The 27,921-nt window shown below is 37.9% G+C and overlaps 1 protein-coding gene across 2 annotated transcripts in view; it reads left to right on the top strand.

Moving 5' to 3' along the window:
• The first annotated feature begins 120 nt into the window (after nucleotides 1–120).
• Nucleotides 121–27,921, top strand: part of LOC148862015 (kinesin-like protein KIN-UB) — a 45,846-nt gene continuing 18,045 nt past the window's right edge. For both annotated transcript variants that reach the window (XM_088984654.1, XM_088984653.1), the window contains exons 1-10: nucleotides 121–649; nucleotides 3,595–3,695; nucleotides 3,815–3,937; nucleotides 12,508–12,693; nucleotides 12,910–13,131; nucleotides 13,252–13,408; nucleotides 20,793–20,942; nucleotides 21,264–21,352; nucleotides 24,705–24,908; nucleotides 26,883–27,029. In XM_088984654.1, coding sequence (XP_088840780.1) covers nucleotides 454–649; nucleotides 3,595–3,695; nucleotides 3,815–3,937; nucleotides 12,508–12,693; nucleotides 12,910–13,131; nucleotides 13,252–13,408; nucleotides 20,793–20,942; nucleotides 21,264–21,352; nucleotides 24,705–24,908; nucleotides 26,883–27,029 — 1,575 coding nt within the window. In that variant the 5' untranslated portion in view covers nucleotides 121–453. The remainder of the gene's footprint in view (nucleotides 650–3,594; nucleotides 3,696–3,814; nucleotides 3,938–12,507; nucleotides 12,694–12,909; nucleotides 13,132–13,251; nucleotides 13,409–20,792; nucleotides 20,943–21,263; nucleotides 21,353–24,704; nucleotides 24,909–26,882; nucleotides 27,030–27,921) is intronic.

The raw sequence follows: 27,921 nt of genomic DNA, 5'->3' as shown, positions 1-27,921 counted from the left end.
TTTTAATTTAACTTTATTTTACATTATTAAAAATGGAGGTCGGACCGTCGGAGGAAGAAAATTAAAAGGAAGAGGAAAAGCGGGACCCACTAAGGGGCGTTCATGTCGTCCTCATCTCTCGGGCCTCTCTCTCTCTCTCTCTCTCTCTCTCTCTCTCTCCCTCGCTTACCACTTCAGACGAGCATATGCTCAGTGGACCCACTTCCCCTCTCTACAGACTCTACTCAGTGACCGCAAGTCATCTTGTGCGTGTTTTCCGAAACCACTCTCTCTCTCTCTCTCTCTCTCTTTACTAGCCTGTATCCTCCATCTTTTTCTATCTCATAATTTAAATTTGGGAGAGCTTCTGCAGACGCATATCTCTCGTCTTTTGGTCTCTGTCTTGTTTCGTTTCTCGAGGTTTCTCGATTTTCAGTCTTAATGGCGGGGAACTGTTGAAGGAAGGGAGAGGGTATGGCTTCTGGTTATAGAAATGGAACCACGAAGGGGGCCTTTAAGGTTGACAGACCATTGTCCGTGAATTCGAACGTGAAGACCTCTTCTATAAAATCCAAGTCCGCACAATCTCCGTACAATGCTCCTGCCATTCGTCGGAGCGGCCAGGCCCCGATCAGTGGTTCCGCCGGGCCTGTAAAGGATGACTCCGTAGGTAAGTGCGAGTTCTCATATCCGCTTCATGTTTTAAGTTGGAACTGAATCAGCAATCGGGTAATGGCATTTCCCCTGTTCTTTGGTTACGATTGCTGAATTTGATAACCGAAGAGGTTTAAGATCTGTTTTTGTACTAAATATTACTGTGGGAAAGGGGTTTTGAGCTTTTTGAGTTGCCATATCCTGAGATTGGCTTTTCGCTTTTGGTGGAAATGGATATTAGGTAGATGGAAATGGAGATGGGAAAATTCTCTCTCTCTCTCTCTCTCTCTCTCTCTCCACACACACACACACACACACACACACACATTTTTGGGGAGATTCCATTCCATCGACTTTCTGAAACTGACTAACCTGGTATGCTCTTTTCATACCGATTGTTTTTAATTGGATAACGGGTCTGTTTGACATATGATAAAATTTAAAGTATTTCTGCTTTATGTGCTTGGAACATTTCCTTTATTTATCCGTGTTTGCTTTGGTTCAACAAATTGATTTATGTAGGTTATACAGATGAAAATCAACCTAAATTGTCAAAAAAAAAAAGAAAAGAAAATCAACCTATGGTCTTGGGGACGAAATTATATTGGGTGAGATGCAAGAATGACCCTGGGACAATAACAAACTCTTTAGCACCCCTTTTGGTATTCTATGAAGCATATTTATGTTTCAACTTTAACATGTGACAATATTGAGAAAATTGTTGACTCTGCAACTCTGTCTGTTCCTATGTGCTATACCTTAAGCAAATTATTATCTGTTTTTTTTCTCCCCCCTGGTCGATGTCTTTTATAATTATAACAATCCACTTCTATTTGCTTGATTTCTTCTTCCATGGTTTCTTTTCTTGCTTCCACAGTTGCATCAACATCAAAAGAAGAGTTGAAGAAAATGCAACGGCATTGGCCTCATAAATGATCAAAGTAAAAAACCTTCAAAATCCTAACATGCTTGGCTAATGGAGTGTTATCCTCCCTTACTTGGGTTCAAAGATAAGCAAATAGATAGGCTGGTAAAATGGCTGGACAAGGGGTTAATGGAGCTCAATATCTTTGGGGATGGTTGTAAAAGAACTACTTGTAATTGGGGAGGGGAAGGGCTAGGTGGTAGTTGCTATCTTATGCATATGAGGTGCGTGGCTAGGATCACGGACCAACATTCATTCTTTTATTCATCAGCAGTAAAACTAAACTGTTTCTAATGAAAAACCTAGGATCACGGACCGACAATCCATGATTCCTTCATCCTGTAAATTGTGATAATTGAACAACAAATGCAATGCTTGAAACTTGAAAGAAAGATAAAAACTATGTGTGTGTGTATATATATCTTTGCAATCAAAGAAAGATAAAAATGACTCACATTCTTTGCTCTCTCCTTGGATTATATCTACAGTCACACACTGACCCACCAGACAATCTTTTTTATTAATAACTTTACTTAGCTTTTTTTTTTTTTTTTTTCAAGAAAAGATGATGCAATAGATAACATTGTTATATTCCACGTTTAGTTAAAACTATTTTGGAGCTTGGTCAATGATATACTTGAGTAACTTTGATGTATATGTGTGTGAGTGTCACAACTTGCTGTTTCTGGCCTCAAAAAGTAGTCCTGGGTTTGGTTGATGGGATTGTTGGTCAGCATTTTGTCAGTTCCTTTTTTCCTTTTTTTTTTTTTTGATAAAACGGGATAATAACAGAGGGGCTACACAGCTCTGGGGGTCAGCATTATGAAAGGTCATGAGTTTTGCATATAATCATGAACCCGTTGTTCTTCTCATAGTAGGAGTTTCTTGCTCTGTATTTCCTGGATGCTTAAAATATCCCTGTCTGGCGTTTTACTTTTATTCCAACCTTCTGTAACCCAAATTTGTCCTTAACATAACAGGGTAATCTAACTTATGTTTGTTACTTTGTTAGTTCTTATTTGGTTTTTGAGTCAGCGGTGTGTGTAGTAGCTTTCATCTTTGGGTATTTTCATTCTGATTAACTTTGATCGTGGAATATGTAAGTGATAAAGAAAAAGTGTGGAATGTTTGGAGGAGTTATAATCTGGTAATAGAATTTTACAATTCTTTTAACAGAAACCTATTTTAGTTCTTTTTGCTTCCAAAGACATCAAGTTTATGAGGATAACTTCATTGCATACAGACATGCAAGGATTGAGTGACTAAGGTGGCGTTTAGCAAGCCTTTCTAGGTAGATCTTTCAACAGCCCAGTAGACAAGAAGATGTGTTGAGCTTTTGGGGTCTTGTCTTTCAAGACCAAGACTGTTTGGTAAGCGTCGTGGTCTACCAGGCTGTTAAAAACAGCTGGGGAGGCTATTTTCAGCATGCAAAGACTAAAAGCTTCATTTGAAGCTTCCCAATTTTTGGCCTTTTCCGGTCTTTTTGCATGCTCATCTTGGGGTCTTCTGATCTATCCAATACGAAATGGGAAAGGATCAATTTTGGTCCTCCAATCTTCTTGCAGACTGAAAGACGTGCCGAACACCGCGTAATTCTTGGATGACATCTGGGTTATGTTATTTGGTATTATTATAACCAATACTTCGTTTTTTCCTAATTTCCTTGCTCTAATTTGGACTCTGAAGAATATTATACTTCTCATTTTATATCTTCAAATTGTTAGAATTATAGGATTTCCTTGCTGATTAACTGATTAACATAATGGAATTTTCAAATTGAATTTTTATAAAATATGTTTGTATTTCTTCTCAAAAATGTTTATACAAAAGAGCGGACAGTTTTTTCTTTTTTATTTTAAACTAGCAAACAGGTGTCTAGATGCTCATTTTTTATTTTTCTTTTTTTCCCAACTGATCCATCTTGATTCATACTTATTTTCTATTCATATTTCTCTTTTTGTGATGGACGTTGCATTATCCTGATGCACATAATGGATAGGTTGGATTGTTCTAATTGATTTTATCATTGTGTACAGTTTCTGGAAGAGTTCGAGTGGCAGTGAGACTGAGGCCACGTAATGCAGAGGAATTAGTTGCAGATGCTGATTTTGCTGATTGCGTGGAGTTGCAGCCAGAGGTTTGTATGTCCTATGTTCCAATATCAAAACTATTTTACCTCTTTAATGTTCTCCTTAGAGACATTATTTAATGGAATGTTTCTACTCTTATCTTGATAATTTTCCTTTTGGGTTATAGTTTAAAAGGTTGAAACTTCGCAAAAACAATTGGGACTCTGACACATATGAATTTGATGAAGTGCTCACTGAGTTTGCATCGCAGAAACGGGTCTATGAAGTCGTGGCAAAACCAGTTGTGGAGGTATGCATTATAGGCAATTGTTTGACATCCTTGTAGTTAGTTTATACAAGTATTGTTTGACCTATAAAAGAGCATAATGTTGTGTGAATATCTGATATTTTTTTAATAGATATTGGGTCAATCCACTTTGCTCTCAAGGCTTTTGTTTAACATGTGTTTGACCATTTGGTCTACTTTATGATTTCCTTTTTTTATTACCGTTACTGGATTGAGCAACCATCCCAAGTCCTACCCGCCCCCCCCCCCCCCCCCCCCCCAAAAAAAAAAAAAGAAAGAAAAAGGAAAAAGGAAATAAAAGAGAGAAAGAAGTAATAGCCTCCAATCATAACCTAGAAGACTTGCTTCCTTTCGAGAGTTTGATCTTCCTCTGGATGGAATTTTGCGACTCACATCTAGGCCTTCCTAAATTTTGTAATCCCATGCTTTGGTTGTTATGCTTGTGGAAGCATTTGGAACATGGTATTACCAATCTTGGTGTCCATGCTGAATAAGATAATATTTTATGTATGACTTGTGAAGAATAAAAAAAAAGTTAGTGGTGCTGAACAATATCAATTTTTTCTGACCAACAACAAAAAATTATTAAATTATCAAGGAGAGGGAAAAGAAGATACAAATAAATGAGAGAAAAAAAATCCTTTGGCACGAAAAAAATCCACATCCATTGCTTGAAGACAGGTTCACCTAAAGAAAGAGAACAACTCAATGAAACAAAACAGCCCCAAAAATTTTCTACAGGACTGTAGCACCACAATAGAGCTCTGCTGTGTCAACTCCTGATCTAGGTTAGTGTAGTATCAGCTAAGGAATTGAACTATTGCTAGCAAAGATCTAGATTCTTGCATGTGATGATGCAAGAGCCAAGTGCCATCATTATCATTATCATCCCTCATCCATCCTACCACCAGTTGTAAACATTTCTCCATCTCCGATCTCTGAAATTCCGAGAAGTTCAACAGATCTTGTAAATGTCTCATAACCAATGTAGTCATAGTAAAACAGAATTATTTCAGTCAGATTCACCAATAAAAACATTGGTCTGATATCATTGCAGTATTAGAGTATGATTTGGGAAATAGGTGATTGTGGTCTTTGGAGTGTAAAGGACTGTTGTCTATGAGTGGTTGCATTTAGTCCATGACTGCTTTGATGCATTTGGTGACATCCCTTCATTCTTTGCTTGGCATTGTAATTTTTTTTAACAATTTTTCTTTTCCTTACCATAAAAAATAGAACAAAATTATTTCTCCTGATGGGTGTCGGAGCAATGTTATAATTCACAGTGAAGATAAGGAGATTTATTCTAGTCAGAATTTTATGATCCAAAACCGTTTTATTTAGAACAGGGTGCTAGGAAAACTACTGTTTGTACATACTTTTTTCCACTAAAATAACTAAAGCTATGAACTGTTATCAATAATTTTTTTAACAATAATAAAATGATTTTCAGAATTGTTATTTGTAAGTGTTTTAGCTAATATTCTGTGAATCATTATCACAAGTAGAGGATTTCTTTCAACATAATTTAATTAGTTCTGGAATTCATCTTGACACAGTTTTTCTTTTAACTTTTGTTTTAATGTGTTCAGGAAATATGCATTATTGTGCATTTGTGCTACACTTTCTGTCCATACAAGCTTATGTCTTGTAAATGAACAATTTCAGCATTTGCCTTATGATTAGTGTTGCCTATATGAACTTGTGCTATATTCCATCTGCCTGATTCCTTCTTCAATTTGCTCAGCAATTAGAGGAGTGATCTCTGTGCCTTAATTATTGGCTTTAATTGATTGCTATTTCCATCCTTTGGCGGGATATGTTTTCATATAACCTCCTATATCTCTATTGGGTTCTTTTTTCAAAGGCTTTTGATTTGTGTAATGGGATGACTTTGTGCAAGGCAATAGGAATATTCATATTACAAGGGATTTTAGAATGAGATAGATCAATGGGATCAAGGACTTCAGAATATCAGGAGTGGAACTACCTGGAATACGCTCCAAATAATCTGATGGTGTGGTAGATTAGCAATAAGAGCTACCTTTGGCTTCTTCTGTATGCCTGGAATTCTTTGTACATCATGTCTGCAAGAGTAATTACAGTAGTATCATCTGCTATAAGACTAGGTAAATGTAAATGTAGAGAGTAATTGGTATACCATTTGTGGGGTGATAAGGTCATTTGAGAATTAAAGTTATTGTAACACAAAATATAAATTAAATAAGACAGCCAATCACTGTGAGCTTTTTTTCTTTCTCTTCACCTGCCATCTCTTCTTCTTATTCCTCCCCCCCCCCCCCTTCTCCCTCTTCTTTCTAATGTTCCTTGCACAACTTTTCATTCTTAAAAACTTAGCGTAAAGAAAAAGGGCTCAGTCTTCTCCAATATTACATCTCTTCCCTTGAAGAAGCCCAGGGAGAGAAATAAGGAGTGGACTTAAAGAAAGGTGACATCCATCATACCAAAACACAAGCAATCTTTCTCAGTGAAAGAAAGCCCCCGAAGAACACCATGAATACCCTAGAGATAAAACTGGTAAGAAAATATAGGGATCAGATTTTGATCAATGTGGACCCAAAATATAAATGGAATAGATGCACCTATATACGTGCAAAGGAATAGAAAATGGAAGTGTATTAGGAAGACAAGGTAATATAGGGACTGTAACTGAAGAATAAGGGATGGCATGCCATTTGCGAGATAAGTTCTAGTTTGAATGGTAGAACTCTAAAAATGAGTATGGACATGGGCCAACATGCAACTCCTTGCAACCATAAGGATATGATGATTTTTCCATTCAACAACTTCTGTGTGATGTTCTGAAAATTGTAAACATATTGTAAATCATAGAGAAAGCTGAATTGAATCGAATTGTGAATAAATTTGTCAAAAAAGTAAAAATTAGAGATATTAAAAATCTAAATATATATGGAAAAGTGATTTTACCCTATTTCTAATCCATATCTACCGTATGTGTACCTAAAACAACAAAATTTACTACTTGTATGCTAGAAGCTTAAGATGATATAATGGAGTTTGACTCGAATGCCAAATAATCCAACATACAATGGCTCTACATATGATGCAAAATTAATTCAATATCTGGTCTTAAATAACCTAAATAAATCATTTTCTAGTAAGAGCTTTAAAACAAGTCTCCCATATCAAAACTAAATAGAAACAAAGAAATGAGAAAGTAGAGCGAATTCTTAATCGAATAAATTTGAATTGATTTGAATCGCATAAATTGTAACATTCATGAATTGAATCATAAGATTTAAACAAAAAACAAGGTTCAAAGTATTGATACACCCAATACACATAGGGATGGCAACAGGGTGGGTTCGGGGAGGGTTTTGTAAATTCTTGACCCTACCTGCCTTCCTAAACCTCCCAACCTGGACCCGCCCCAAAACCCGTAGTGGGTTGGATTTTGAGAATCCAAACCCTACCGACACATGAAAACCCAAAACCCTTCCCGACCCTACCCTCCCCAAATTAGAACCCGTATCTAATTTCCTATTATTTCTTGTCATATATAAGAAATAAGTAAGTAAAATAACATAAATAAACAACAAAATTTTCAATTATTTGATTAAGACATGTAGAAAACACAAACTATCAATTATCTTTTACATAAAATTCAAAATATTATTAAATTCAACACTTGGTACATAAAGTTTATATGCTTTCCAACAATATGCGAGTCTGGGAGGGTCGGGTTTAGCCTAATACCGTACCCTACCCGTACTCGTATGGGTTGTAGAATCCTAAAACCCGTCCCCTCCCCAAAATCTGTCCTTCAAGCAAAAAAACCTGCCCCCTCGGGTAGGGTAGGGGCAGGTATCCACTGGGTAGGGTAGAAATTGCCATCCCTAAATACAGAGGAACATGCATATCAAGTGTTTTGATTGTATCAAAATTTTTTTATTATTATTTTTTTTACTTTCATATTTTCAGAGGGGGATGATATTAATGTTATTTAACATTTAAAAAGGGTTTTCTTGGAAAAGCCTTTAAAATAGGTGTATTAGGCATCAAAAGATATGATATGTTTGATACAAGGCATATCATATCTAAATTTTGAACCTTGCAAAAAAGTCAAAGATTTTTGCAAATAAGGAGGACATAAGATTCAAATTGAAACCCCTGGGATTCGTGATTTGAATCGCAAATCATGTCATAAATTGTAAGATTTTTATAACACTTGAAGTATGTAGATACAAGAGGTTTGATGAGCAGTTCCCTAAACCATGTATGACTAAAGTCACTCGACGTACTTCACCTTTTTTTTTTTTGATCAATAACTCTGAAAAGGTTTCATTAATTAGAAAACTTTAGGATACAACAAGAAGTTGTGAAAGAAGCCAGCTTTAGTAAGCTGACCCAGAGCAGAATTACAAATGTGCCCAGAACATATGTTTTCTTTGAACCCCTTGCTTTGCTAAGCTATCTGCCAAACCGTTGGCAGATCTCCTAACCCATCCCACCTGGATTGACATGTTCCTTGACATCCATTTAAGTCTTTGGATTCATTCTTCAACTGCCATGTCACCCCTTCCCCTTTCTGCAACCATTTTATCACAGTTTTTGAGTCTCCCTCGATGATCAGTCTTTTAATACCCAACTCTTTAGCCTTCTCAACCCCATATGCTGCAGTTAGAAACTCTGCCCTTGCCACATCACCCTGCTCCACAGGACTGGAGTACAGAGCAATAATGTTTCCATTTTCATCTCTAATGGCCCCCCCAATGCCTGAAGGATCTGGATTACCCACACAACTCCCATCAAAGTTCAGCTTCTTCCAGCCACCTGTTGGAGGAGACCATGCCTCAAAAAACTGTTGCCTTGTAGATGAGGAGGCGGCAATAACTCAACATACTTCACTCTTATCCTTCTGATGCATCTTTCATGTGATGTATTGATTGTACATCATAGCTTGTCACACTGTAACAGATCAGGCACTACACTACCATTACGATCTATGTGGTCACGACCTTGATAGTGAGTTGGAATTTCTTTATTAGTGTTGACAGGATACATATGTTAGAAGACAGGAAGTCCTTTTAATATCAAATGATAGTCTATTTTATGCTATTGTTATAAAAGGATTCGAATGTTGCATTTCTTTCTGCTGGCTAAGTGAACAAGTTTGGCAGGTCACTATTCCATGTATAATGGAAGCAATAAAAATACTGTAGACAGTGGCAGAGACATCATACCTTCCCGTTAGGCTGTGTTTGGTTTGAAGGAAAAGGTAGGGGTTTGTTGTATAGGTTTCCCTACCTTTGCCTTCCTTTCCCTACCTTTTCCTTCAAACCAAAAACAATCTTAGTATTCTTGTCATTCCTCTGCAATTTGCTGTATATTTATTTTTGCCAATTTTTTTGGAAGGTGGATAAAAAATATCGTGGAAATAAAATTAAACAGATCACAATTATGATTAGTAAACTGATTGGAGCTGATGATCTTTGAGAAAAAGAAAAATGGAAGAAAAGACATATTTTCAGTTGGTTTTTAATTTAAGGTTGCACTTGGTTGAACATGAGGAAGATTTTCTTGGAGGCATATATTCAATAGGAAAATAAATCTTAACTTTGACTGGTTTTTGGCTTAGCATGGAAAACAAAGTAACAAACCTGAGTTATTGAAATGCACAAGGGTGCTGCTGCCAGATTGAACCAAGAGAGCCAACCCTCTGTTTAGCAGATGACTTGCAAAAAATCAGAAAGAATGCCATTTTCCTAAAATGGAAACATTCATCTCAGGTACTAAGGTGGATGGTTTTGGTTCTCGGATGGTTGAGGGGAATGTGAGTTTGAAGGTTGATGGAGAGAAAGTGGAGGGGAATTCTAAGAGAGAAGATTTGGGTGCAGTTCAATTTTTTTTTTTGAAAAGAATGCGATATTTGAATCGGAAAGAATCAATGCTAACAAGGAGACCATTTCAACGATGGAGAAAATTCCTGCAGCAAGAAGATTTAGAAGTCAAAAAACTAATCAAACAGTGCAAGTTCCAAAAGTTTTTGCCAGATTAAAGTTGGGAGTATTTGGGATGTGGCTAAAGAAGGGGATTAGGGAAGAAGATAAGGAAAGCCTCCCAGATAAGAAGTGAGAGTTCTGTCTTAGACACCGGATGCACTGAGAAAATGGGTAAAGCTTGAGGTCCGCTTCTCAATGCAATTGGCTTTTTGGGTTCTTTGTAGTTGTAACTTGGGTAGGGTTCTGAGGCTGTCATTGATGTTTGTAGGGTTTTTTAGCTTAGGCCGAAGGGGTTAAGCTGAAAGTCTTGGTCTGTCCTTTGTTGGGTGGTATCTTATCACCCTGATGTATCCTCTTTAATTTGTTTCCTTAATAAATTTTATTTTTTATTTATCTTCAAAAAAAGCTAGTAGTCACTTATTGAGAAAACATTTATTTTGTTTTCTAAACCCATGTTATATGCAACCTGAAACCTGAAAATAGCATATTTTGTAGAAATTATTCGTTTTCCTTCATTTTCCATGTGGCCAAATAGAGCCTACAGGTGAAAGATTCATATCAAAATTATTCATTTTCCTTCATTTGTTTGTATTGTGTTGAATCATCAGGGTCCCACTACTCAACCACCTCATAATGATCAATTTGCTTCATAGTGCCTGAAGAGAAGAGAAATACATGAAGATCACCCACATCTCAACTGATAGACCTGAACAGAATTTTAGACTTATGAATAGGTCTTAGGCACCCTTTTGCAATTTTATTTTCCTGTTGACATGAATATATCATTTTTTGCTATGTGTGGCATCATAAAACTGACTAGCCATGATGTTTCCATCAAGTTCTTCTGCTTTGAGTGGGTAGGATCATCAACCTTAGATTGCTTTTCGTTATCAGTAAGATATCCAATTTTTCTGTCACCTTTGTACAGTTTTGCTGACCAAGGCCACTCCAGAAAATTGACTTCATATTTGTTCTGTGACTGTAGCTTGTTCCCATAAATTCAGAACCTGTTGTTTTCCTAATTTTCCTGCTTAGTTGGCAGCCTTCAAAACTTTGAAACCTCTTCCCAATAATGTAGGCTACTCTATAGCTTTGAGAAGGAACAGGGTTCATTTTGTAAGAGCCAACTGATAAGAAGTTCACAACTTGATTTGGAGCAAGATCACATGGTTCCAAAAATGCTTCCTTAGATTCAGTAGGTTCACAAAATCAGTAACAACATGCAAATCAAAGATCAGCATGATAAAGAAATGCCCTTAGGTTCACAGATGAAGCTCATTTTGTGGGGCTTCTTCACCTAGTTGTTGCTATCTTTTGACGATTAACATTGAATTTGTTGTTGAATGCATAATTTACTCTACTGTAGGTTGTAACTATGATGCTTAGGATGTAAACTGTTTAGCCTATATAGGACTTAAACATACAAGGCTACAACCTTTGTATTGATAGTACAATAATCTAACCAATTGAGCTTCTGTTCTTTTTGAAATATTTTATTTCTTCCTGAATTTACATTTGCTTTTTTTTTTTGTATATTGAGTTTTAATTTTGTTTGCCTTTTCAAAAGTTGTGCCTTTGTTCAGGCATGTTCCTTGCCTTGTACCTTGTGCCTCAGGCCCTCAGGCTTTAGAAACTCCTTGAACTTTACTTGCACTTCTTGCTTTTAATACACTTCATGTTCATAAATAGACTTCCAGAGCGAGGTGACAATGTAGAGATAGAAATTTATTCACTAGAAACTCAAAGCTTACTCAAATAGCCTGAAACTTAATTCTGTGCCTCCAAAAAATAGGTTAGGATCAGGCACTTGCATTCCCAATCTCTAACAGAATGCACTGACATGTGCCAAGCAGATTATCCAGATCTGCAATTTTTTTATTGAATTTTCTTAGAAAAGTTTATGAAGAATCACCAATCTGATTCAAAGACGTTTAATATCCATACCAAAAAAATTCCATAAATCAAGTGTACTGGATTCTATTTTTTTTTAAGAGGCACAGGCTATCATATTGCTTGTCAAGGTCATCATACAAGTACAACCAGCAGGGTTTTGTGCCTTTGTGGTAAAGTGATCAGTTGAGGATGAAGATGGTTCCTTTTTCTTCCTGCTCTGATACTGTAGTGGTTTTCAGAATATGAAATAGACATAATTTCAGCATTTAGAATGAAGAGGAAATAAAAGAATAGAAAGAAGAGAGGATAAAATCATCAGAGCTAAAAAAAAATCAACTCGGTTAGTTGACCCTCTCATTGATGTATCATATAAATAAAATGTAAGTCAGAAAATGTGTAAAGACCAAATATGCATCATATTCAACACAGCAACAGATGCCTGTTCTTTGCTTGACATTGTCCTAAAACTTCTTTCATCTGTTCCAACTCCTGTAGTCTCTATAGACCTAGAAGATTTTCAGCCACTGTTCTTATGACTTTGGGTGACTTATGATTCATGCCAGATGGGCATACGGCTCTGATGTTTTTCTTTTTTATCTTTTCAGTTTGTATTTTCTGGAACCAATTATCAAGTAATTCATTTCCTGTGAATTTAACTTTATGCGACATGTTCTGATGTCTTTTCTCATGCTGTAGAGTGTTCTGGATGGTTATAATGGGACTGTAATGGCTTATGGACAAACTGGCACAGGGAAGACTTTCACTCTCGGAAGACTTGGGGAAGAAGATACAGCATATCGTGGCATTATGGTGCGCTCAATGGAGGATATTTTGGCAAATATATCTCCAGAAACTGATTCTGTGTCAGTCTCCTACTTGCAGGTTGTTAATCCCTTAACACTATATAATTTCATGGTAGTTTTATTATTATGTAGTGGTTACTTTTTATTGTCTCTTTTAGTTGCTTATTGAATTTGGACATGTCAAATTCAATCTGGTCTGCAAGTGAGAGCTGCCTGGTTAAATTCTATCAGGGTTCTTTTAGACTTCATTCTTTTAAAATTTCTGTAACATTATTTCTTTCACCAATATGCGCAGCTTTATATGGAGACAATTCAAGATCTCCTTGATCCTGCAAATGATAACATTTCCATTGTGGAAGACCCAAAAACTGGAGATGTTTCGTTACCTGGTGCAACCCTAGTAGAAGTCAGAGACCAACAAAGTTTTGTTGAGTTGCTACGATTTGGTGAAGCACATCGATTTGCTGCAAACACAAAACTGAATACTGAATCTTCTCGGAGTCATGCTATTCTAATGGTGAATGAATGGATTGTTATTTTAGTTTGATGCTAGCATTTCATTGGATCATGGTGATGGTAGTTCTACCATCTTCAGAGTATTTTGGTGGCAAATTGATAGAATACCCTCTTGGTATAGGTACATGTTAAGAGGTCTATCAAGGGAAGAGAATCTTCTATTTTAAGTGAAAATGGGAACACCTCCCACTTGGTCAAAAGTTTTAAGCCATCACTTGTTCGGAAAGGCAAACTAGTTGTTGTGGATCTTGCAGGTTCAGAGCGTATTGATAAATCTGGTATCTAACCATACGTAACTTATGGCATTTTATTTTATTTTATTTCTTTTATTTCTTCCTCACAAATGGATTCAGTATTCTTTTATTCTGTTCTTCCTGACATCTACCGCATATGGAAATTATGATAATTATACTTGTTGCATTTCCACCACTTGCTTATGCTTTATTAAATGTTGAGTAAAATCTATGAGTGAATGTTGGTGGAATTGTTCTAGTTAACATTTTCTGCTACTTGACTATCCATATGAGCAATTATTTTTATTTTTATTTTTTTTCCATTTAAAAGGGCATCTTTTAGCTAAAAAAAAATTAGTTAACAATCAGATGGTCCAATAAAAGAGCTGTTCTGCAGTCACTTGGCTTCCTTTGGGCATTTAGAGGTTTAGACCTATGATAAATATTACATAGGCAGAGCCTAGGTGGGTTAGGACTTAGGCCCCTATCCCACCCTACTAACTTCTGCACCTGTTGGGGGCTGGAAGGATGTCTTTGGTATTACTGCTGAAGATGGAGTCAAATACTAAAAATTTGCCGATAAATATCTAAATCCTTAATAATCTTACAGGTTGAAGCTTTTTTTTGGAAAGATTAGAAATATAATCTGTATTACATCAGGTTATGCAAGGTCATCCTATGTACAATTAATTTGTATTATGTGGAGAACACTGATGTGGGCCCCACAGCTGTGGTCTCACTCTGTCCGTAGGGTAGAATGTGCCCTAGTCATCCTAGGGTTAGCTGATGGTCAATCTGTTATTCCAGTTGTTATTTATATTTCAGTTTTATATTGTTTTATGTGTTATGTAAATACCAAGGGCAGATTTGTCCTTTCATGTAACTAGCATAACCTATAAATAATAAATAGAAGTGGCGGCGGCAGAACGTTCTGATTCTGTCCTTCCTTTCAATTATTGTGTTCTACTGCTCTCTCTCTACTCTTTCTCCTCTCTCCTCTATACCTTTTTTCTCCTTTTTCGAACCTGAAATCTATTAGGGTTCAAGACTGATAGCAGTCTTGAACATCTACTTGGTATCAGAGCAAGGTTAGGGTTTCTCATGTGAGTCTAGTCCAACCAACCACATGAGAATCCCCTAGGGCTGGAAGCTGAGAAAGTGGAGTTCGTGGACTGATTCTTGGAGATTGCCAGAGGGTTTAGCAGCTGTTGAAGACGTGTCACGGTTGCAGAGTGTTGGTGATCAGGAAAAATCAGAGAAGACTAAGGTTCGGGTAACCTTGGAAGGCAGCGAATAGTTTTTTCTTGTAAGTTACCTATTTTCTAAGAGTACTATCAGAGAGGATAGTTGAACCTATCTGGAAAGGGCGGCCAAACCATTCTAAGGTTTTCTCCCTTCTATTCTCTAGGGTTTTACAGCAAACCCTACTGTTGGGCTGAACTGCCTTAGGGTTCTTTTCTCCTACTCTAGGGTTTGAAAGTGATCTTGTGGCAATCCCTAATAAGCTTGCGGCAAGCCCTAATGTTAGACTAAACCCTGCGATTTACCTGGAGCTGTCCTCAAGTTTTTGTTAGCATTGATAAGATTTTAGGGTTTCATATTAACCCTACTGCAAGTCTATCTGTACGGTTCTGATTGGAATGTGCAATTGAAATGTTTTCTTTAAGGACTGATTAAAACCCTAATTCTGCCAAGCATTATCAGACCTGCTTCTAAGCTGATTTTTCAGATCCTTTTGGGGTTTTCGAACTCTCTTAAGGGGTGAGAACTGTACGGACTGCTGCTGTTGTGTTTGCTAGTTGGTTTCAGATCAGATTTCTACCTGTTTTGTGCACATACGCTGTGAATACAGATTGGTCCTACACTGTTTTGATTGTGATTGGTAATTCAAGTGCTGTTTTTGAGACTTGACCGAGATGGAGTTTAAAAATCAAGTAGAATGTAGTTTTGGGAACAACTGTTATGGTAGTGTTTCTGAGACAGATGGTCAGATTACAACCGTAAAGTTTGATGGATCAAACTATTTGGAATGGGCCCAATCAGCCGTGATGGCTATTGGGGGAAGAGGTAAATTAGGGTACCTCTTGGGAGATGTGAAAGAACCTCCCAAGGGAGACCCTACATATACCAAGTGGATCCAAGAAAACTACTTGGTTATGACATGGTTGTGTAATTCTATGCAGCCTCATATTAGTCGAAATTACTTATGGGCAAAGACAACTAAGGAGATATGGGATGTTATAAAAGAAACTTATTCCCAACCCCTTAATGTTGCCAGAGCATATGAATTGAAATGTGAAGTGAAAAACCTTAAACAAGGAGAGAAACCGATTTCAGTATACTTCTCTACCTTGCAGTCTCTGTGGCGTGAGATTGATCACTTAGAGACTCTTGAGTGGGAGAGTCCCAAAGATGCACAGATATATAGAAAGCAAGTCGAGACAAACTGGGTGTTTGAGTTTCTGGCGGGCCTAAATTTAGAGTATGATATTGTGCAGCAACAGATTTTGACTAGAGACAGTGTGACTCTTTCTCAGGCATACTCCTTAGTACATAGTGAAGAGACTAGAAGGAAAGTTATGATGCAACCTCAGCCTCTCACACCAGCCTTTGTAGCTGTCAAACCCAAATCAGGGGGTGATTCAGAGAAGGATAGGAGGAAGGAAGACAAAAAGGATGTGGTATGTGAGCATTGTAAGAAACCCAAACATACAAAAGAAACATGTTGGAAACTGCATCCTCACCTGGTTCCGGCAAAGTTGAGAAGCAAGAAGGGCAATGCTCATGTGGCCGTGAACACTGATTCAACATCTTCATCTGGCACAAGAGGAACACCTTTAGATACCTTAGCTGTAGTTCGGGCTGCCCTAATACAGTTAGAAAAGGAAGTTGAAAGTTCAGCTCAGCCACCGCAGTCACCATCAGCTCCTACCACATCTGCCTTCGCACATTCAGGTACTCGAGCCTCAGCCTATTATGCCTCAGCTCCAGGTACTACTGAACCTTGTTGGGTAATAGATTCAGGTGCATCCGACCACATGACTAGCTTGCCTTCATTGTTTACTACTTAGCATTTGTCTTCGGGTAGGGATAAAGTATCTATTGCTGATGGCTCCCTGGTCCCTGTCATCTGTTTTGCACGTTCCTAAGCTTGATACTAATATTCTTTCAGTCAGTAGTATTACCAAGCATATGAACTGCTCAGTAACCTTCTTCCTTGACCGATGTGTTTTTCAGGACTTGGAGACGAAGAAGGTGATTGGGACTGGCCATGAGACGAATGGGATTTATCTGCTCGAGGAGAGGTCTCGTCAGGAAGAGCTAGTAGAGAAGATGTCTTTTATTTCTCAGAGTGTGAGTTCGGTTATGCTTTGGCATAACCAATTGGGTCATTTGTCATTTCGGTCTCTAAAGAGTCTGTTTCTTGCTTTATTTGAGTCTATTGAGTTGTCTAAGTTGAAGTGTGAAAGTTGTGAGTTTGCTAAACATTGTAGAAAGTCTTATTTATTGAGTAATAAAATGAGTAATAATTCTTTTGATATTGTGCATATTGATGTTTTGGGGCCCTATCACATCCCTTCCATGGGTGGGTACAAATATTTATTGTTATTTGTTGATGACCATACTCGCTTTTCTTGGGTTTATCTCATGTGTTCACGAGATGAGGTTCCTGCTCTGACCCAAAACCTTCACCAAATGATCCTAACCCAATTTGATGCCAAGATCAAAGTTCTTAGATTCGATAACGTGAAGGAATACTTTGCTAAACCATTTGCATCTTACCTTCTTAATCATGGGGTTATACACCAGAGCTCTTGCCCTCATACACCTCAGCAGAAGGGAGTTGCAGAAATGAAGAATAGGCACATCTTGGAGGTGGCCAGAAGTCTTATGTTTACCTCCAATGCCCCTATTCGCTTCTAGGGTGATGCTATCCTCACGGCGTTATATCTTATTAATCGAGTTCCTTCCCGGGTCCTTGATATGGGATCTCCTTTTTCCCTTCTATACCCAAGTGAAGAGTTGTTTTCTATTCCCCTTAAAACATTCGGTTGTACCTGCTTTGTTCAGCTTCTCGGACCCCATCACTCCAAGTTCAAACCCAAGGCCTCCAAATGCATTTTCCTCGGTTATGCACAAATTCAAAAGAGTTATTGCTGCTATGATCCTGTCTCAGGGAGGAAGTTTGCCTCCATGGATGTCACTTTCTTTGAGGAGACACTCTATTATCCTCGGGTTTCTCCTCAGGGGGAGAGCAGTGAGAGTGGGGGTTTGAGTCCTTTTCTTCAAGGGGAGAGCAATGAGAGTGGGGGTTTGAGTCATTTTCTTCAGGGCGAGAGTGGTGAGAGTGGGGCAATTCCTTTACCTATTCCATTGGGCGATGAGAGCTGCAATGGTGAGGGTGGTCAGAGGGATCAGGAGTTGAGGGTCTACCACAGGCGATGCAGGCAGGTTGATCCCGGTCATCAGCAGTCCAGGTCAGCTCCAATCTCATATGCAGCTCCAAGTTCAGGTATTACTGTCCCAAGGCCCACAAAGACTTCCTCTATTGTTGCCATTTCACCTCCTGCAGATGACCTTGACCTTTCGATTGCCATCCGTAAAGGGAAACGACATTGTACCACATCTACAACCCACTGTATTTCTCAGTTTTTATCCTATGATCGCCTATCTCTTATCTACAGGTCCTACCTTAGTTCTGTTGCCAATGTCCCTATTCCAAGAATAGTGCAAGAAGCCCTATCCGTCCCAGAATGGAAAGATGCAATGCAGGTTGAGATGGATGCCTGTGAAAAATAACACATGGGAGCTAGTTGATCTGCCCAAAGGAAAGAAACCAGTTGGTTGCAGATGGGTATTTACCGTAAAGCACAATGCAGATGGATCCATTGAGAGGTATAAAGCTTGGTTAGTTGCAAAAGGGTTTACCCAGACTTATGGTATAGATTACTTGGAGACCTTTGCCCCAGTAGCCATGATGACCACCATTTGAGTCCTATTATCCCTTGCAGCAAGTCACACTTGGCCTTTATACCAAATGGACGTGAAAAATGCTTTTCTGAATGGAGACCTGCAGGAAGAGGTTTACATGCGTTTGCCTCCTGGGTTCTATGATGCAGGAACAGGTAAGAAGGTCTGTAGGCTCAACAAGGCTTTGTATGGTTTGAAGCAGTCACCTAGGGCTTGGTTCGATAGATTCAGACTAGCCCTTGTGAAGTTCGGTTATGTACAGGCCCAGTCAGATCATACTCTATTCATCAAGAGGGTAGAGTCCTCCTTGACACTACTTGCAGTATATGTTGATGATATTGTGGTGATAGGGAATGATAGCCATGAGGTTGAGTCCCTTAAACAGCTCATTCATCAAGAATTTGAGGTGAAAGACCTTGGTGTACTTCGGTATTTCTTGGGTATTGAGGTTGCTAGATCCAAACAAGGGATCTTTATCTCTCAAAGGAAATATGTCCTAGTTCTGCTGGTAGAAACTAGAAAGTTAGGTGTCAAGCCTGCGGATACACCCATTGAACAGAACCACAGGATTAGTGCAGAGAGTGAGGAGCCTCTTGAAGACAAAGTTATGTTCTAGCGATTGGTAGGAAAGCTCCTATATCTCTGCCTCACTCGGCCAGATATTACTTATGCTGTTAGTGTTGTCAGCCAGTACATGCATTCTCCTAGAACTACACATCTTCTTGCGGTAGAAAGGATATTAGCATACTTGAAGAGATGCTCGGGTAGGGGTATATTGTTCAAGAACAATAACCACATGAAGGTGGGGAGGTCTATACAGATGCCGATTGGGCTGGGAGTGTTGATGACAGAAGGTCTACCTCAGGATATTGTGTTCTTGTGGGAGGTAATCTGGTATCTTGGAGAAGTAAGAAACAAAGTATTGGCTAACGGAGTGGCTGAAATCCTATGGCTGAGATCTCTACTTGAGGAGTTGGGTATTGAGTATGAGAAGCCCCTGATACTGTATTGTGATAATCAAGCAGCTATTAATATAGCACATAACCCAGTGCAGCATGACAGAACCAAACACATTGAAGTTGACTGACATTTTGTACGAGAGAGGGTCTCATCTCAAGAAGTATGCCTCCCTTACATCACATCCAATATGCAACTAGCAGATATCCTCACTAAAGCCGTATCAAGGAAGAAGCTAGAGGCGGATCTATCCAAGTTGGGAATGATAAACATTTGTTCCCAACTTGAGGGGGAGTGTGGAGAACACTGATGTGGTTCCCACAGCTGTGGTCCCACTCTGTCCGTAGGGTAGAATGTGCCCCTGTCATCCTAGGGTTAGCTGATGGTCAATCTGTTATTCCAGTTATTTATATTTCAGTTTTATATTGTTTTATGTGTTATGTAAATACCAAGGGCAGATTTGTCCTTTCATGTAACTAACATAACCTATAAATAATAAATAGAAGTGGCGGCGGCAGAACATTCTGATTCTGTCCTTCCTTTCAATTCTTGTGTTCTACTGCTCTCTCTCTACTCTTTCTCCTCTCTCCTCTATACCTTTTTTCTCCTTTTTTGAACCTGAAATCTATTAGGGTTCAAGACTGATAGCAGTCTTGAACATAAGAAACATACTGGTTCCATACTGATTACAGTGATGAGTGGTAGGATTTAATTAAGGTGAGATCATTCTCTTTTTCCAAACAAGAATTTTATTATATAAACTTTGATGCAGACTAGCAATCTTTTAGCTTTATTTCCTTACGGCTATCTTCCCTTGGTGACTAGGACTGTTGTTCCCATGCTAATGATGCAGCAAGGTCAGCCTAGCTTTCTGTTATTTGTCAAATGAGGGTTCAAAGTATTAGGTTTAAGGTTGGAGTGGGGACTGCTTGGCCCTGGTTGATGACCTAAAAGCTAGGCTGAACTATTGTCCTGAACCTTCTTCAATTGCAATAACACGGCCTATGTTTGAGGATCATACCAACACATGCTTGAGTTATAATGTGCCACGGTTCTAATCCTGGATAGTTTTGGTTTAGCCGGAAATGGCCTAAAATTCATGTTGAATATCTTAATAATAGTAAATTGAAACTGAAGTCAACAGTCACTACAATGTGCAGTTAATGCATGTTTGGGTGGTAACTTATGGTTAGCACTTAACTGCACCCATGTTCTGCTGTGGAGTTAAAACAAAAAATAGCAGGACATTTTAAACAAGTCATTGACTGGATGTTTTTTTGAATACCAAGTCCTATGAAAGTAATATATGCAGATGCACTAGTGGGTGTCCAGTTGTTTGCATATGCCCGTTGGCCATGCTACTCTTGATCTTAAACTGATGTTTTGCATTAATGCATTAAAAGGCTTTTGTTCATTTTAATTGTTATATTGTATCTTTGTATTCTGTACTCAGACTCCTAATCATTTGCTGATGTTTTCATTGTATACCCTTTGTTGGCAGGCAGTGAAGGGCATACACTAGAGGAAGCTAAGTCTATTAATCTCTCACTGAGTGCATTAGGTAAGTGCATAAATGCTCTCGCAGAGAATAGTGCTCATGTGCCAGTGCGTGATTCAAAGCTTACGAGATTGCTTCGAGATTCATTTGGAGGTGAGACATTTTCTGTATGCGGGGAAATTTGAATTTCTGCTGATATTAATTCAATGGGGTGTAAGCCAGAGCAGCATGGTGTATTACCCTGATTTTTTAGCTCCACACATTTCTCTGGTTCAGTGATCCTCTGCTTCTGGCATATTTTTTTTCTTTCTTTTGTTATGAGCAGTTCTTGCTTAACTCTGACCTTCCCTTGCCTAGCTGTCAAATTTATTTTATTAATAGGCCACTTCAGAGAAAATATTTCAGAGTCAAGGTGATTTTTAAGTTTGGTGATCTATATTTATTTCCTGACATTACATGTTTAAATGTTAACAGGCACTGCACGAACTTCATTGGTTGTGACAATTGGTCCATCTCCACGCCATCGAGGAGAGACTGCAAGTACCATAATGTTTGGGCAAAGGGTGGGTTTAGCAATTACTTTGCAGTGTTATGTTTTCTTTGTAATTGCTTATTCTCCGATTCTTCCAATTGTGAAGTTGTAACATTTTAACTTAAGGATATCAATATCACAGTATACAGTATATGGGTTGCAAAGTAATAATAGTCATCTTTTTATCGAGCAACATATTTCATACTTGAGTAAATGATGCTAACTGGATTTGGAACCTCTCTCAAGCACTTTGGTGTCATATATCAAACTTTTTGTTTCCTGCTCAAAAATATTGCTGAGTAAAATAACCTAATTCTGTTTGTTAACTTATAAATATCACAGTACATGTGTTGTAAATAAAGCTAAGTGATATTTTCTGTTCAAGAAAGTTCTGTTTTGTCATTTGTATGCATTTAACTTTTTGAAAGAATATGCATACTTCCTTAAGCGCTTTAATGTTAGCTCACTGTTATACCTAGGGATGGTCATTATGACCCAGCCAGCCTGCCTGGCTGGTGAATTTCTTGGCCCAAGCAGCCATTTTTCTTCCAGGCCCATCCCAGCTTGGATCCACACCAAGCTCACAAATAATGTGGGCCAGGACCAGGCCAATCAAACCCTAGGACTGGATGGCCCAGCCTGGCCTGAAAGTTGCATATATAGATATATTATAATGAGGGTGGGCCTTGGTGCAATGGTTGGGTTGCTGCATTGTGATCTGAGTGACCAAGTTCAAATCTTGGAAACAGCCTCTTTGTATGTGCAGGAGTAAGGCTGTGTACATCTGTCCCTCCCCAGACCCTGCATTGGCAGGAGCCTTGTGCACTGGGCTGCCCTATAATATGGCAAATGTTTTATATGGGAAAATTTATGATGCCAGAAAGACACGGTACTGAAGAGCTTTGATCAATCAAAACCCACCCATGGATTTTGATAAATACTACTTGATTGGTTAACACATTTGTGATACCAGTTGAAAGGTCACAAGTTTTTTCGGATATCATGTCTTTCTGGTATCATAGTCAAACCCATTTTATATATGGTATAATATATTAATATATAGATAATAAATTTTTATATATTTTTCTGCAATTTTAATTTTAAAATTAAATTAAAATGTTTAAAACCATAGTTTTTATTAATTAATATGGACAAGCCTGGATGCCTGGCCCTGCCTGTCCCAGACATATATTGTCAGGCCCAGTGTTACGATCCATTTGTCCCATGTTGGTAATATGGGATGCTAATGTGAGGTATCCCACATCGGTAGTGTGGGATGCTGTTGTGGGGTATATATGTGCTTGGGTTCCCTCCCTCTAACAGCTAGCTTTTAGGGGTGAGTTCTCCTAAGGCACATAACAAATGGTATCAGAGCCTACACTATGCCTCCCAGTTGCAATCATGCGGCGCAGGTGGTGACGTCGGTATTGCAGTGTTCGTCCGGGACTAGGTGGACTAGTGTAAAGCCAGCCTGTGTGGGCACCAGGACTGCGGAGCGTGGTGGAATGTTACGATCCATTTGTCCCATGTTGGTAGTATGGGATGCTGTTGTGGGGTATATATGTGCTTGGGTTCCCTCCCTCTAACAGCTAGCTTTTAGGGGTGAGTTCTCCTAAGGCACATAACACCCAGGCGGCTCTAAATACTGTTAATACACTGTCAAAATCCAGCCTTGCCCAGCCCATGGTCATCCCTAGTTATACCTGGGTACCTGTACATACATAGTATAACAGCACTGGGTACACTATACACCTGGTATGGCACTGGATAATCTGTGGAGACTCTACAGCATGCTTTATTGCATTATCACGTTTGAAATATGTAGAATATTATGCTTTTACAAATTATATCATAAAAATTCTGTAAATGTTGGAAGTTTAGTTTGATTTGGAAAGATTTAGGTACTAACAAATGGCACTTGGCTTCAAACATTGTCCCAACTGTATGGGGTGAGCATTCAGTTTATTCGGTTAAAAGCTGAACCTAATTAGGCTAAAACCGGAGTAAATGAACTGAAAATTTTGGTTCAGTTTGTTGGTTATTTTGTACCAAATTTCATTACACCCACACGCGCGCACACACACACACACATATATGCATGCATGCATGCGTGTATGTATGTATGTATGTATGTATGTATGTATGTATGTATGTATGTGTTATATTATATTATCCCACAAAGTTTGATTAATCTGGTTTTAAAGGTGATTTGAATTTTCAAATCTGAAAACTGAAACCAATAAACAAAATATACTAAAACTGAATTAACCGAACTGAAAAAAAAAAATGAAGCTGGAAATTTCAGGTCGGTTTTATCCAAATAATCTTCTCCCCTATCAGCCAAATGCCCTTTTGGGTCTGCCCCTAGCTCTTCTAGCCCCTTCAACTTGTAAATTGTAATAGATCACTTCTTATGGGTGTTGTAGACTTCTCTGCATGTGACCAAACCATCCTAGTCTACCTTCCCTCATTTGATCACCTATTGGAGCTATTCTAGGCTCCTTTGACTTTCAAACACTCTGCTCCATACTCATTGCCAGCCTTGCAACATGTTATTTCTGTGTTGTTAATAAACGTAAAAGCATTATACAAACATATTAAGTTGGAATTGTCATGCTGGTATCAATGCCTGGGATCTTAGGAAATGGAGTCGTATGCCATTTCCTGTGTCTTTATTTTTTTTTACAATTATTTCCTGTATCTTTATCCCTTAGTTGGTTTCCACAATTGGGCATTATAGATGGCTCACTACCTAGCATTATGGGACTATTCATTCCAAAATGCTTGCGTTTACCATGCAAAAAGTTTCATGTTTCACTGACCTTATTCAAGAGTGATTCTAGTAGTTTGGTTCTTAAATCCTAATATTATACTAAATTTTTGACCATCAGAAACTCAAAAATGCCTTGCCCAAGCTACTGGGATTCTGTTGCATGAACCTTGTTTTGCCATGGTACTCCATCCATTGTTATATGCTATGTTAGATTGTTTGCCCTTGGATCTTCCCAGGCTTCTTTAAGTTACATGCTTTTTAACCTCCCGCGGTCATTAAAAACTCTCAACTTGTAACAGTTAACTCTTTCTTATTGGTGCAGTGGATGGTCTTCTGTGAACATGACTAGATCCTCATAGCCTACTTAATCTCATACAATACAGTAACTGTATTGTGTTCTGAATTTTGTAGTTCACATTTATTTTCTACCCTTACATTGGCATCTCTTTCTGGTTAGCATTGTATTTTGGTTAATAATATTTATTATATATATGGATGTACATCCATCTAGTATAGGACTATTTTAATGGTTCCCCTTAGCAACTTTATTCATTTTTTTTTCTTTTCCTGTGACTATAGAGTTCCTGATATCAAATATTTAATGAAACAGGCTATGAAGGTGGAGAATATGGTGAAAATAAAGGAAGAATTTGATTATAAAGGGTTGGCTAGAAGGCTTGACATACAATTAGACAAGCTCATTTCTGAACATGAAAGGCAACAGAAAGCTTTTGAGGATGAAATTGAGAGAATAACTATAGATGCACAACATCGTATCTCAGAGGCACAAAAAAGCTATGCAGATGCTCTGGAGGTAGATTCTTTTTTTTTTTTTTCTCTATATTTTGTCTATAAGATTAGTTTCATTGGTATATGGGAGCTAATGTACTATTGACCCATAAATATGTCAAGTGCCTATGCATTAATTCTTGTTAGAGCTCATACCGCAATTTATGATTGAAGCTGTTTGTGCCGAAGGGGATATTGCATAAAATATACTTGTAAGTAGGATATGATCTCCTTTCCTACATGACCTCCAGTGTATATAAACTATGTTGGTTATTATCCTTATTTTTCTTTTTTTGGAAAATGGTAAGTTAGTTTTTATTAACTAGTCTTGTTGTGGTGATGGAAGAAACCAATAGAAAAGAGGAGGGGGGAGAGGAGAAGAGAAGAAAGAGGAGAGAAAAGATTGAAAGAGAAACAGAAGATTAAACTGGCGGCACCAACTATATTATTTATATGTAGGGTGACAATTACAAAAAGAACAAAAGACTAAAGTGCCCCTATGGCACATAAACCAAGAATTACATCACTCCCCCTCAAGTTGGGGTGTATATATCTATCGATCCTAAACATGTTACAAAGTTCATTATGTCACAAATGATGAAGACCCTATGTAACATCTGCAAGTTGGTCTTTGGAGCTGACATTAGGGAGTGCACACCTCCCCCTTCTTTCTTCCTGATGAAGTGTGTCCACTTTAATGTGCTTTGTCCTGTCGTGGAGGATGGGATTGGCTGCAATATTGATGGCATATTTGTTGTTGAAATAGAGTGACATGGGACCATCAACTGTAAATCCCAATTCACCTAACAGATTCTTAATCCATAGAACTTCTGCAAATCCATGGGACATGGCTTTTTGTATTTTGCCTCCGCACTAGACTTGGCCAAACAAACAACACTTTGTTTCTTACTTCACCAAGTAACAATTTTTCCTCCTACAAAGGTACAATAACCACTAGTGGATTTTTTGTCCTCTACTGAACCGGCCCAATCAGCATCAATATAGACTTCGACTTTCATATGCCCATGCTTCTTAAAGAGGAGACCCATTTTTTGGAATTGCTTTGGATATCTGAGCACTCTCTCTGCTGCCTCTAGGTGAGTGGCCTTAGGTGCATGCATGAATTGACAGAGAACACCCACAACATAAACGATGTCAGGCCAAGTCATATACAAGTATAGAAGTCTCTGGCACTGTATCCTTTAAGAGATATAGGATAGTGCATTTGGGCATACTTTGTAATTGATGTTCATTCATCTTGTTTTTTATTAACTTTATCTAATTCTTTTTGTGATTTAATAATTATTAAATAAATTGTTTAAATTATTAAAATAATGTATACGTAGACTATGTGTAATTGGAAAGTCATTTCATTATAGTACATTCACTTGTTCTATAACATGCATTACTGTAATTATTTTGGCTATGAATACATTGGACTTCTCACACAAGGGTATGGATGAATTTCAAACCACCTAAACACTCCATGTAGCATATAGTGTCAGTGATCATTATGAAAAAGTAATTCTATTTAGTTTATTGTGTTTGAGTGCATGCACATATGGCCCTTAGCGTAAATGTGTAATATGATTTTGCATGGTATGTATCAAATGTTTCCAAGCGCTTATAAAGTCTGTTAACATTCTCTCACTTACATAGTGGATTTTGTATTTTTTTGGGGATTTAGTGTTTAATCATACTTATTTTTAACTCTCTGGCATTTCATTGCTACATTCAGTGCTTTTCTTAGTCTTCTGCCCAATGTTTTTCCTTTGAAATCAAAATTTTTATAATGATCCATTCTCAAAATATTCTATTGGGTCAGAAATCGATGTTGGATTTGTTATGGTTTCACAATGGATCTTTTATTGGGTTTTATTGTTAGAAATTTCTTAATTTGGTGTTGGTGGATTTTGTTTCCAGATGCTCTTATAGTGCTTGATTTAATTTCTCAGCTGCTAATGCTGCAATTTTTTGGTTCATTTTTTTTTGGCTGTAGAAGGAGAGATTGAAATACCAGAGGGACTACATGGAATCAATAAAGAAGCTTGAGGAACAATGGGCCATTGATCAGAAAAAGCACTGTAATGATCGAATTGGATCTGGACCCAAAGACGGGTGCTTGGATAAGACATGCAATAGAGAGGTTCAAACTCCATCTCTATATTATTTTCTCCTGTTTGAAATATCTTTCTTTTTTTTTCCTTATGTATTATGAATCTGAAATAACTATTCTTTCACTCATGCCATTTTGGGAAAAAATAAACTTTTTAATGGACTTTATCTCTGCTTCTACCCAAATTTGTCTCTTTTTTTTTTTTTTTTTTTCTTTACGTGGCTTGTTGGGAATCTGGTTGCCCATGCTACCAGTCAAAACGATGAGCCAGAGCAAGAGGTGGAGCAGGAAGAGGAGCAAGATCCTGAATTGGCACACAAGTTCCTTGCGCCTAGGAATATGAGTAGCTTCAGATTGAAGAACCTGTGGCATTTGAAAATGCTAAACACCAGCAGGATCTGTGAAAGGAACTTATTTATTACTTTAAACTACATGGCTCAACTTACACAGCTGGTTCATAAGCAGTATGAGATAGGGATACATCAGGGGTTCTCTTTGAAAATGCTGCATAATGATAAGTCACAATTTCTTTTTCCTTTCTGGTATCAATTGCAAAGAGAACTTGTTTGGAAGAAGGTGAAGAAAAAGATTAGTTGGGACATATAGGACTAAATTTTTCTTTGGTTGCAACTTTTTGATTGTTGATTTTATAGAGTAGATCCATGATGGATGTTTAATTCTTTATGATGCTTCGCTCACATGATGAAGCTTTTTTTTTTTCCTTTTTATTTCTGTTGATTGATTCCAAAATTAACATTTTATTAGAAGGGATAAACTGACTTTTGGTTGGTACTTTTTATGAAATACTCTGGTACCATATTAAAGGGGATTGATTATTGCAAAAGGAAGAGAATAAGATTATGGAGAAGAATGAGAGGAGAAAGATTATTGTGTAAAAAGATACAAAGGTTCAGTAATGTGT

This window comes from Nelumbo lutea, chromosome 4 (genome assembly GCF_056320005.1).
Source record: "Nelumbo lutea isolate HS-2025 chromosome 4, American lotus-T2T, whole genome shotgun sequence".
Classification (NCBI taxonomy): domain Eukaryota; kingdom Viridiplantae; phylum Streptophyta; class Magnoliopsida; order Proteales; family Nelumbonaceae; genus Nelumbo; species Nelumbo lutea.
The sequence above is the reverse complement of the archived record's forward strand: the minus strand, read 5'-3'. Positions and strand labels throughout refer to the sequence as shown.